Genomic DNA, 12,886 nt, shown 5'->3' with positions numbered 1-12,886 from the left:
CCCAGGCGCCCTCAGTTGCCTTTTAATAAAACCTGCAGGGGTTGCTGTCTCACCTTAGTTGTTTTCTCTTTAGAAGGTACCATGTTTAGAGCAGTTTGTCCTCAGCTTTAGGTATCTACATCTAACCCGGATAATGGGAAAATTTTTACCTTACCATACTGTTACTTGGTTAATGGTTTTTAAATTGTTTTATGCATTATTAAGATCCCTGTTTCTTTATGTTATTCCAGTATTTGTTGGATTTATATGATTAGCAATTTTGTTTTTCCATATATGTTTGTGTTTTAAATTTTCTGAAGCAATACTTTTTAGCATTAGAGGTTTAGTAACTTTTCCAAGTTTCCTTATGTGTAAATGAAGATACTATATCCATCTTTATATATATGTATATATATATATATGGAGGGGCGCCTGGGTGGCTTAGTCGGTTAAGCGTCTGACTCCTGATTTCAGCTCAGGTCATGATCTCAGGGTTGTGGGATTGAGCCCTGTGTCGGGCTCAGCATGAAGTCTTCTTGAGATTCTCTCTCTCCCTTTACCCATCCCCTTGCTCACGCATGTGCAAGTGCTCTCTTTCTCTCTCTCTCAAATAAAATCTTAAAGAAATATGGAGAATTAAATGACTTAATTAGACAGTAGGAAGGTGCCTGACTAGTATATATTTAGTAAATATTAGTGCCTTTTTTACTTTTTTATTTTACTATTTTATTAGATAACAGAAAGATGTGGCTGTTTTTTAAAATTTAGAGGTTATAGGGACGCCTGGGTGGGCTCAGTCGGTTAAGCGTCTGCCTTGGGCTCAGGTCATGATCCCGGAATCCTGGGATCGAGCCCCGCATCGGGCTCCCTGCTCGGCGGGAAGCCTACTTCTCCCTCTCCCATTCCCCCCGCTTGTGTTCCCTCTCTCGCTGTCTCTCTCTCTGTCAAATAAATAAGTAAAATAAATAAAAAAATAAATAAAATTTAGAGGTTATAAAATTAGTCCAAGGTGTCCAAAGTTTAGATGATGATTACTCTAAGCATTGAATTAGATCAAAAGGCTAGCTTAGAGTTTTTTAACTTATGTATAATGAAATGTACAAATCTTACCATGAGTTTCCACAAATATACCTTGTTGCCTATACTCTAGATATAGAACATTTCAGTCACCTGTGCCTCTTCCCACCTCCACCCCAGGCACTACTTCCTGCACCTTGGAGCAGTTTTGCAGGTTGTAGAACTTGGTGTAAGTGGAATCATGCAGTGTTTGTATTTACTGGTCTGCTGCTTTTGACTCCGCACAGTATCTTACAGATTCAGCCTTGTTCCATATGGTAGGAGTGTCTTTCTTTTTATTACTCTGTAGTATTTTACTGTATGGATATATACCACAATGTGTTCATGGTATTTGGATTTTATCTACTTTGTGGTTATTAGAAATAAAGCTGCTATGAGCATTCTTTTAAAAGTCTTTTGTGAACATGTTTGTTTCCATTTTTGGGGGGATAAAATGCCTAGGATTGGAATTGCTACATCATAGGGTAGGTGGACACTTATTTCTCTCTATAAGAAAATGCCAAATTGTTTGCAAAATGGTTATACCATTCTCTTTTCCCGGCAAAGTGTGAGAGTTCTGGTTGTTTCTACATACAGTGAGTATTTCCAACATTGTAGAATTTCTTGGGGGCTATTATTTTTTTTAATGCAAGTTTTATAGAGAGGCTAATGTGTATCCAGATTGGAGAACCACAGACTGGATTATTTCCTTGAGATCTCCCTGATTTTAGTCCTGTCTATACATATCCAAAGTGCTGGGCGTGTTGTTTAATCGATTTGTGCTGTTAAACTGGGATGACTTTTATACAGGTGTTTCTTTTTAGAGTGTCAAAATATTTAATAATCATATGTACAAGATTGTTGCATACACTTTAAATTACAGTAGTTTAATATCCCAGATCTGACCTCCACTTGGGAATAGCTCTTAAGGGAAAGGAAGCTGTGGATCAGTTTGGGTAAGTGAAATCTGTAGCTGGTTAGCTAATTTGTTTTTCCAGGTTTATGCAGTAACCAACAGGTATTAAATTTGTCACTTCCATTTATTTTTTTCTTTGCTATTATTAATTCTACATTAATAAGTTAGCCAAGTGAGCAAGAGCCATAGGGTAAAGAGTTAATTATAGCATGAAAATAAGCCTAAATAATTTGGAAGTATTTTAGTTTGGGAGCTTTAAAATAGTTGTTTTATAATGTGGTGATGTTCAACTTCTTAATTAAGAACCTATTTTAAAATGATATGGAGACATAAAGCTTGCTGTTGTAGCTCTGAAAATGGAATTTAATGAATCACAAGGGTAATGAAGTAATATAAATATAATAGGCATGAAATAATTGTTTTATTGCTGTAAGGTGGTATAATATGCTGGTTTCCCTTTAGCTATAAGTTTTTGATTGCTGTATAACCGTGTAATTCATTGTCCAGCCAGACCCTTTTGAGAGTGAAGAAGTGTTGTTAATAATTAATACTGGGACAGTAGAATAGATAGAATTGTTCTGGACAAATGGGAAACTTTACATATGTTTGATACAAGTCAAGTAGTCCCTCCCCCACAATATAAACTTTTTAATAAAATCTGAATTTGTTTTGTTTGTTTTTTACTTTTAATTTTGTTATAGGCATTGTTTGTACCACAAAAAGCAAGTTCTGATTGTCTCGATATTACTTTGTAGAATTATTTTAATATTATAAAATCTTGACTTTTAAGTATGCTTGCTCCATTTTTTTCTGACCATATAAGTCAAATAAATTTGAATGTAGAAAAGCAAATTCTTGATCATAAAGTAATATCAAATATGTTCATATTGTACTTTTGCTCTTTATTAGCACTTGAATGTAATTATTATTACTATTATTATTTTTTGCCTTTCAGACAAATTATGAAAACAGAATATATAGCCTGAAAGTAGAATGTGGACCTAAATACCCAGAAGCTCCTCCATCAGTTAGATTTGTAACCAAAATTAATATGAATGGAATTAATAATTCCAGTGGAATGGTAAGTTAAAATAGTCATTTTATTCTTATATAATGAATAATATGTAGTCAGGAGAAACAGAATTTAAAAAGGACCTTTGTTGAGCTGGAAGTCTAAAAGAAGTTAGTCTTAATGTTGTTTTTCTCTTATAAATCAACCTGTCCTTAAAAAACCTTTATGTACCAGCCTAGATAGATGTGATGACAGCAGTTTTCTTAGGGTTTTATTAATTGCTTCAGTAGTCATATTTTAGTTGAATCCTTTTTGGTGAAAAGATGACCATTATTTCCTTTTGAATGTTATTTTTCTTTAGGTTAAGGTACATTTGGTGAAATTAAGAGGATGAATATTCTTAAAGAGGAGGCTTTTCTTTGAGGAACAAGTATGTCTGTATTAGAACAAACAGGTTAAGCACTTGTCTGTTGAAAGCAAATAAACCAAAATGACATGTTCTACCAGATTCACACAGGGAAGTTAGTGGAAAGGCTGAATTTCAGTATGAGTAGTTTGTTAAGGTTCATGTTAAGACTTTTTTTTTTTTAAGATTTTATTTATTAGAGAGAGAGAGCAAGTGAGCATAAGCAGAGGGAGGGGCAAGGGAGAGGGAGAAGCAGACTCCCGGCTGAGCAGGGAGCCCGATGCACAACTCCATCATGACATGAGCCGAAGGCAGACGCTTAACCGACTGAGCCACCCAGGTGTCCCTAATGTTAAGACTTTTAAATCCAGACTCTTAAGATGCCATGTTGAGGGCACACTGACATGCAAAATACATGTTAGGAGGTGTTACAACAACATAATAATAAAATGAACGTCATCCATCTTAGGAAATAGAGTGTTATCAGTATCCTTAACTTCCTGTGTGTTCCTCCTCATCCCATCCCTGTGTTCCTTTTCCTCACCAATGGTAATTAACATCTTAAAGATTTTCTTTTATGCTCTTACTTTTTTAAAAATTTTACCCAGTGTATCACATGTGTCTACCTATCCTTCCTCCTCCTTTTCTTCCTGTTTATCTACCTATATACCTACCTTAATATATCATCTATTAAAAACCATGAGTTTATGGGGCACCTGGGTGGCTCAGTCAGTTAAGCATCTGCCTTCGGCTCAGGGCATGATCTCAGGGTTCTGGGATTGAGTTTCACATTGGGCTCCTTGCTCAGCGGGGAGCCTGCTTCTCCCTCTCCCTCTGCCTCCTCCTCCCTGCTCGTTCTTGCTCACTCGCTCTCTCTGGCAAATAAATGAAAAACAAAAACAAAAAAAACCATGAGTTTATGCTAGTACCTTTAATTCTATTCCAACACGATAGAGCATATTCCATATTTCATCTATTCCACATTTGTAATTCCCTCTGGCTACAAGTCGAGCCTTGGACATAGAGTTATCCCTCTAGCCCCCAACCTCAGTCAAATATGCAAGCACACAGCTAGGCCCCAGAATGGCTGGTGCCTCGCTGCTGGGTGCACTGGATGAAAGCATGACCCTAACAGGAAGAAGGTGAACAGGTCATTGGAAATCTCAGCTCCGGACCTGCTGGGTCACTTCCAAACCTCTCTACCTGGTGCATGCCAACTAAAAGCTGGGTTCTGAGAGTCCTTCCTGTCAGTCTGTCAATCTTTGTAATTTACTGGGAATATTTAGTCCTTTTAATATACAATATATTAATACGTTTAGGTTTAATAAATTACCTTATTTTGTGGTTTCTGTTTTTCCATGTGTTTCTGTTTCTTGTCTACTTTTGAAATGGTTGTTCTCAACTTTTTGAATTCTGTTTCTGTTCTTTCAGTGGTTATTCTAGAAATAATTATTTCTATGTCAGGTAATATTAAGAGATGTTATAGAAGCAGTATTATAAAACATTTTGAATTTACAGAAAGAATATTGTTTAGGGAATTTCTTTTGTGACATACAGCATTGCCTTTATGAGGAAGATATTTTTGTTAAATTTCTCTACCAGGAGGAGCTGTTCTTCTCAACTGCTGGTTTGTTTTCATATTATAGACTCTCTAAATTAATTAATGGTGGGTTCTGCATTGTTGTGGGAACTAGGAAATTCAGGATTAAAGTTCAGGCACACCTCTAACAAGTTTATCTGATCTCATGGGTGTCTTATCTACTTTTTGACATTTTGTCTCTCTCTCTGCTTTTCTTCCCTTGCCCATCTACCATCAGTCCTGTCAGTCTTTGTTGAAAATGTAACTTGAGTCAGGTCTTACTTTTCTCTTTACATTGCCACTGAATGAATGTTGACCATCATCTCTTGTCTTGCAACACTATCTCTGAATTTGCTTTTTTACCTCCTCCAGTCTTTGCAGAGCAAGGAGCCAGAGGATCTTTCTAAAATAGAAATTGTGTCATGTCACTTCTGTGCTTTAATATCCTTTAACGACTTCAGCCTCATTGTGCATGCTTTTTGCTATGGCTCATTGGGACTCACAGGGTACACATTGCCCCACACACCTTTCATTTTGCCTTAGGACTGTTGCACTGTCTGTTCTTCAGTCTGGACATCTCTTCCACTCTGGCTAATCCTTACAGGTGCTTCATTTCTTAGTGTAAACGTCACTTTCTCAGAGGAGTCCTTCCTGATTCTCCAGTCTGAATTCTGTTTCTTTTTTTACTCTGATAATCTTTTTCTTTGTAGCAGTTACTATAAGTTCATTACCACTTTTCTCTTTTTTTTCATTTTTGGTGTCTTTTTTTTTTTTTTTAAAAGATTATTCATTTGAGAGAGGAGAGAGAATGAGCACACAAGCAGGGGGGAGGAGCAGAGGGAGAGGGAGAAGCAGACTCCTTGCTGAGCAGGGAGCCAGATTCGGGGCTTGATCCCAGGAACCCAGGATCATGACCTGAGCTGAAGGCAGACACTTAACCGACTGAGCCATCCAGGCGCCCTCATTTTTGGTGTTTTTAAAAGAAATATTTTTAACATGTAGACAAGTTTTAGAAGATGATACAACCAACATCTTCCATTTCCCTTGTCAAATTTTAGAATGTTGGTCTTGTTTGTAATAGCCCTTATTAGTATTTTTTTTTTTTTAAAGACTATATTTTAAATAGTTGTTAGCTCTGTGTACCTTTCCCCAGTTTCCCCTTCCACTTTCCTCAGAGACGTAGTCTCATCTTGAATTTGGTGCTTATCATTTCTGAGCATGATTGTTGTGCTTTTACTATGCATGTGTGTGTGTACTTGTGTATTGTATTGCTTTTGTCAGTGATTTTTGAGCTTAATCCATGTTGAGTCATTTAAATTAGATTGTTCCTTTTTATTGCTTCATCTGTTTTTCACTTTCTGGGCATTTAGGCTGTTTTCAACTTTTTTTTTTTTTTAAAGATTTTATTTATTTATTTGACAGAGACACAGGGAGAGAGGGAACACAAGCAGGGGGAATGGGAGAGGGAGAAGCAGTCTTCCCGCCCAGCAGGGAGCTCGATGCGGGGCTCGATCCCAGGACCCTGGGATCATGACCTGAGCTAAAGGCAGATGCTTAATGACTGAGCCACCCAGGCACCCCTGTTTTCAATTTTCACTGAAAAGATTGCTACTGTGGACATTCTTATACATGTATTCTTTTATCCTAGGGCAGTGGTTCTCAAGACTTGGGTATTGGTTGGTTGGTTTGTTGGTTCCAGTATGTTACAGATCAGTACTTTTGTAAAATACAATAAAAATTACCAAGAAAATGAAATAAAGAAGATAAAATACAAATTCAGATTTTTTAAATAAAAATTTCTCTGTCAAATTATCATAGAACTCTTGAAATACTCTCAATTTCTGTGTTTATCTTGTGGTGCATCAGCAAAAAATTAGTTCAAGGCCTGGCATCATTCCATGGAACATACTTTGAGTAGCATTGCTCCAGGGCATACACCTAGAAGTGGAATGTCTGCTGAGGTGTGGGGCTTGCCTTTGACTTGATTGAATATTGCCAGCTTACTCTCTACAGGGCTTTATCCACATCTGTCCTGCTAGCTGTGTATAACAGTACCCTGTGATCGTACATTCTCACCAACACTTCATATTGTCAATCTGGAATGGGGATTTGAAAACAGGAAAAGGAAATACTGATTTTAATTATTAGAGTGTAGATGAGTGTGTAGAGGGTTAGAGGTAGGGTGAATACACTGGACATCAGTTTTTCTTTTGATTGATATTTAAGAATTTAAAGTATTACTTTCGTAACTAGTAAATAAATAGCCATAATCTCACATTGACCATTGGTGATATGCCAGGATAATTTTATATATTTTGAGGTTATTTAAGTACCTGATGAATTATGGGTGTTGCTTTAGTAATTTTGGTTTATATTTATTTAATACAGCAAGGCAGAATTATTCCTTGTGGGTGGTTAGCACTGTAAAACGTAAATCATAGATATTTATGCTGTGAGGTCTCAAGTTTTGGAGTTTATTGTATATTATAGAATGATAAGATGCAGAGTTGTTCTGACATGATATTTATTTTCCCATGCTCTTTTTTTCTCTCCTCTCTCCATCTTTTTTTCCCCCAATTTTTTTGTGTACTCTGTTGGTATTTCACAGGATTTGCAATCACTTATGTTTATTTAACTATCATGTAACTTTACAGCTGGAAGTGTTTGTTTCTGCTTTGGAAAGAACTTGGTATTTTCTCCACTTGTAAACTGTTGTTCACTAATGGAGTGTACTTAAAATAGGCTAAGGGGCTTGCTACTCCATAAGTTAAAGCATTAGGATAAGCACTTTAAGTATATCTTAACATTATAATACTCTTCTTACTGTTTCAGTTACTTGTAAGAGAATTATTTAAAAATTATCTTTCTCTATTTTAAGCAGTTTATTGTGATATAATTTGCATACCATAGAATTCATTCAAAGTGCATGTAATTCAGTATTTTTTTAGTATTCACAGGGTAGTGGACCCATTACCACAATCTAATTTTAGAACTTCTCAGAGGAAACCCCGTGCCCATTAAGGGAGTATTGTCATCCTAGCAATATTAGGTCTTCCGATCTATGTATAGGGGATGTCTTTTCATTTATTTAGGTCTTAAGTTTTGAACAGTATTTTATAGTTTTCCTTATATCAGTCCTACACTTATACCTATGCATTTTATTCTTATCCAGTTGTAAATGGCATTGTTTTCTTAATTTTATTTTCAGATTGTTTATTACAAGTATATAGACATGGTTTTTATAAATTGATTCTGTATCCTGCAGCTTTATTTATTTATTAGCTCTGCTAGTTTCTTTAATGGATACCTTAGGATTTTCTATATACTAGATCATGTCATCTGCAAATGGAGATTGATCTATTCATTCTTTTTAGTCTGATTGCCTCTTATTTCATTTTCTTGTTTGATTGCCTGGCTGGAACCTCCAGTACCATGTTGAGTAGCAGTGATATTAAGTATGATGTTAGCTGTAGGTTTTTATAGATGCCCTTTTTCAGGCTGAGGAAGTACTATTCCTGGTTTGTTAAGTGTTTTTTATCATGAAAAGTTGTTGGATTTTTATCAAATGTCTTTTTGTGTTTGTTGAAATAATTATGGTTTTTGTTCTCTATTAATATGGTTTATTAATTGACTAATTTTTAAAATCCTGAGCCAAACTTGCATTTCTGGGATAAATCCCACTTGGTTATAATCTTTTTTATGTGTTACTCAAGGTCAGCCACAGGTGGGAGTTTATCAAGTCTTCTGTGAGCCTGTGCACAGCCCTGTACATGTGTAGTCTTCTAGATTCCCAGGGATATGTTGGAATTTTTCAAAGCCCCTATGGGCATCTTATTTCCCAGTTTTTCCTCTGAAATATTTTGATCACCTTCCTGTTTGTATTGTCTCCCCAGGCAGCAGAGATATTAAAGCAATTGACGCTGATTATTTTTGACAAATTCCTGGGGTAGGTGTGGATGTGGTTGGGAGGAGTAGTAGGCAGTACTCAATGGGTGAATTTTGAGGTCAGATAAAGAAAAACCCTGTGAGTGGGGTTTTCCAGGGAACTGCCAGACAGGTCAAGTGATGTCAGTTATCTGGGAATAAGGCTTTGAAGGAGCTGCAGTCCCATTCTGTCCATCTTCTTCAGTGGAAGGTTATTTTAGTATAGTGCAGAGAAGACACTGGAAAGAAAAATCCAAAAGCAGAGATCAAGTTCACAGCTTTTTCCTAAATCCCAGTGAAGATAATTGCCCAGATTCTGGGTAGTGGCATTGGAAATGGAGAGGAACCTTCAGACCTTATCTCATCAAGAAGCAATTGTTAAATATGTTTACAGTGTAGTTATTTAACATTTGTTTATTTCTGATGTCCAAAGTTCACTACATGTTTATTGTAAGATAAAGAAAAGCACATACACACAAAAGACATACATTTTTAGGAAATACCTGTTACAGAAGTAACTATTTTTCCTAAGTATGATATGAACCTGTAGTTTCATAATGTTCTCTTTTGTGAAAATAGAGCCAGGCTATGAATTTTAAAAGCACTTCTTCTCATTAAAGTATGTTTAATAAATTGGTGCCATAGTACTTTAAACTTTGTAGTTAATTTTGCTCTTTTCCCCCCATTTCAGGTGGATGCACGGAGCATACCAGTGTTAGCAAAATGGCAAAATTCATATAGCATTAAAGTTGTACTTCAAGAGCTAAGACGTCTAATGATGTCCAAAGAAAATATGAAGCTTCCACAGCCACCAGAAGGACAAACATACAACAATTAATTTTAGTGGCTCTCAAACTTGTCTTAAATCAACAACCTTCTACTCATGTTAATGTCTTGATTAAATATCACAATGCAGAATACCCACACATTAAGTACAAGAATTCCAGCTGGTAAACATGACCTGGACATTTGTAAGAATATATTTAATATATGTACACCATTATGTTTTCAGGTTACAGGAGGAAAAATGCAGCACAATTTTTTTTCTCTTGTTAAGGCACTGTCATTTAAGCATAAACCTGGAGTACTCAAAATAGAATTCAGGTTTACAAGATGAAAGCATGGAGAGAAGAGTCAGATGCTGTGGAAGCATATGTGTTTCTGAAAAGTAAAAAAAAATCTCAAGAAGGAAAAACAGAAATGGCATGCTTTATCCATCTTGCTTTAGTGAAAGAGCTTCAGTTGAAATTGTCTAAAGTAGCAGGTACAATGAATATTGTCACAAATTGTGTTAATTTTTGAAGCGGTGTGGGTGCTGACTACTAGTAGTATCAAAAATATGTTCAGGATTGTTTTGATACTTGTATTTATAATAAAAAAATGTTGTGGGGGAGGTCGATGAATTTCTGTTAAAAGCCGTTCCTGTGTGTTACATGTAACAGACATGGTAAATATTTGTTTACAGTCTTTGTTTGACAAACCATGCATTTAAGTGAAATCAACAAAAAGGAAATAGGTGTATGGATATGTGATTTTGAGATTAAAGTTAGTCTTAAAATGTAAATAAAATGTGGAACGTGTCCTCAGAAACTGTGCCATTTCTATTATATTGATGTGGTATATATACAGTACCTTGCTGAGGTAGCAAAAATTGGAATTATTGTAGCTATTCATCTATAAACACCTTTTATTATTATCCTATCTTATATACTTCTTCTGAATTGGAATTTGCAGAGTATTTCAGAGAACAAATTACCTAATTAGTTTAATTTCTTCTTTGGAGAAAGAGGAATCCCAGGTATTATATTTTGAATTTTAGTTTACGAGACTATTATTTAAAAATGTTTGAATTCTAGCAGTTCTTACGGAATTATAAATTGCAAATTATCCGGATACACATTCCATTTTTTCTTTGTAACCTCTTTTTTCTTTAGTTTTCTGTGACATTTCTTCCCCCAATGCTTCTAATACTTACTAATTGCAATTAATTTTATCCAGTTTCACTTAACCTCCACTTTGGTGAATAGTAATTCTTAATTGAAAGCTCATTTATGGTCTGCCTTTACCAAAATGACTCAAGGCTTTAAGTCACTGTTTTTCATTTCAAAGCACTGGGTATACTACTTTGTTAAAAATGTTCTTTTCTTATGAATTCCCTGAAGAAAATAGAAAGGCAGTAAGGTAACAAGGACAAATTTCTCAAAGATGCCTGACATGTTATTATCAAGTCATTCACAGTTAAAGCTCTGAGCTACTTTTTTTTGGTTAATAATACATGAAAGTTAGTGACAGTTTGTCTAAATTTACTAATTTCTACATGGCTATTTTTAATTATCAAAGATGTTTAAAGTGCTTTCAGATGATACATAGAAATTATATACCCATAAATTAGTGCATGTGTAATTTATTAAAGTAGGTTTGAAATGAATTATATTGGAATACATTCTTAAAAATTTTAAATGGTTGAAGATTAACTTGAATTACAGTGACTTCATTTTAAGACCATTACTGGTCTAAATCAGTCTAGCAACTACTTTTCCACTTTGGAAGCGTGTCTTGTCATACAGTGTAGCTAATAACCATTTGAATGTTAAATTGGTGCACTGAAAATCTGGGTACCTTGATCTCTTGTCCTCTTCCTTTTCCAAATCCACTATTGTGAAGGGTTTCTTTCCCCAAGTATATGTTGTCTGAGTTGGCCTGAGGATATTTATTTCCCCTGTTTTGTTTTTGGGATTGTGGATCTCTGCAGAATTTTGCATGCCAATTAGACAGTTTCCAAAGCAGAATCCATTTTGCATGTCACAATCAAGATATACATGGCAATCTGAAACACACTGGTTGATTATAGAAGGAGCTAATATAGAACCGCTCTTAATTATAGTAACATTTCTAAGACTGCATTTTTGAAGCAATTTTTCCTTTGTTTTCTAAAGTGGCTAAGGTTATAGGAGTGTATGGTATTAAATGAACTGTAAAATTGCCTTCAAAATTTGTTTAAAAGGCTACCAGTTGCAATCCTAGGGGATGATCAACACATTTAATAAAGATTACAAAAATGAAATTCTTGTCCTATTAGGTCAGTGTTATGTTTTAATGGTTTTAGTTACTAGTTTTCAGAATTGCTGGTTTTAACATATTTTTTCTAATATTTTTAAAGTGATGGCATTTGTTATGGGTTAAGTGTTACTTTTCAGAATTTGGAACATAAAACATTTGTAAGGATAGTGGCATTTGAGTCTTCTGGGTGTAATACAGAGGAAATTTATAATTTTAAATTATCCTTTTAAAAGAATTTATCACACTTCAATTTGAGTAAGTGCTTGGAGAGTACATTAGTTTTACTCACATATGGTTTATTAGTCTGGATTACTTAATGCCAGTTCATTGATTTAAATATTTCCCACTGTATATATTTTTACTGATAAATACATGTGAAATTAATATTGTTTTAAAAATTTAGAGGACACAGCTGGAAAATATTAGTACCTTATCCTTAATAGATTTGGTGTGTATGGCTTTGGGCGGTTCAGGTAGGTGCTGCATCATGGAATTAACAGACTTTGGTCAAAACTATGTTAACCCTTTTAATGAGCACATGATTGTGTTCTTATGTACAGTTTAAAGAATGTAAGTACTAATGATAAAGTCTAGTATAATGAATAGTGGGATTTGGTAGGTATTTAAGGAATTTTTTCCCCCTGATTTCATTTTAGAAGTATATTTTTTAGACCTATGTGTAGAATCATAGTATTGTTTATTGCTGGGAAGGATCTAAAAGGCACTGATTTTACTTTTCTGATAAGTATCAATGTAATTTTCCAGTATCATCTTGATTGATTTTTGGTTATTTTCACAAAAAGATTCCAATTCTCACAATTTTGGGAAGTATATGTATTTTGTATATAAAATAGAAACATTATAAAAAGGAATGGAATGGATACAGTGTATTACAGAATTTATATGAGCATTGGCAGTTAATTCCCACCCAGAACTGTGTTTACTAAAAAGCAG

At 34.9% G+C, this 12,886-nt stretch overlaps 1 protein-coding gene across 2 annotated transcripts in view; it reads left to right on the top strand.

Annotated features, from left to right (window-relative positions):
- UBE2V2 (ubiquitin conjugating enzyme E2 V2) overlaps positions 1-11,936 on the top strand; it is a 40,693-nt gene extending 28,757 nt beyond the window's left edge. For both annotated transcript variants that reach the window (XM_036094049.2, XM_078072401.1), the window contains exons 3-4: positions 2,907-3,032; positions 9,564-11,936. In XM_036094049.2, coding sequence (XP_035949942.1) covers positions 2,907-3,032; positions 9,564-9,710 — 273 coding nt within the window. In that variant the 3' untranslated portion in view covers positions 9,711-11,936. The remainder of the gene's footprint in view (positions 1-2,906; positions 3,033-9,563) is intronic.
- Positions 11,937-12,886: the final 950 nt, after the last annotated feature.

This window comes from Halichoerus grypus, chromosome 5, assembly GCF_964656455.1.
Source record: "Halichoerus grypus chromosome 5, mHalGry1.hap1.1, whole genome shotgun sequence".
In the NCBI taxonomy this organism is placed as follows: domain Eukaryota; kingdom Metazoa; phylum Chordata; class Mammalia; order Carnivora; family Phocidae; genus Halichoerus; species Halichoerus grypus.
Note: the sequence above shows the minus strand (reverse complement) of the source record. Positions and strands in the feature narration are given on the sequence as shown.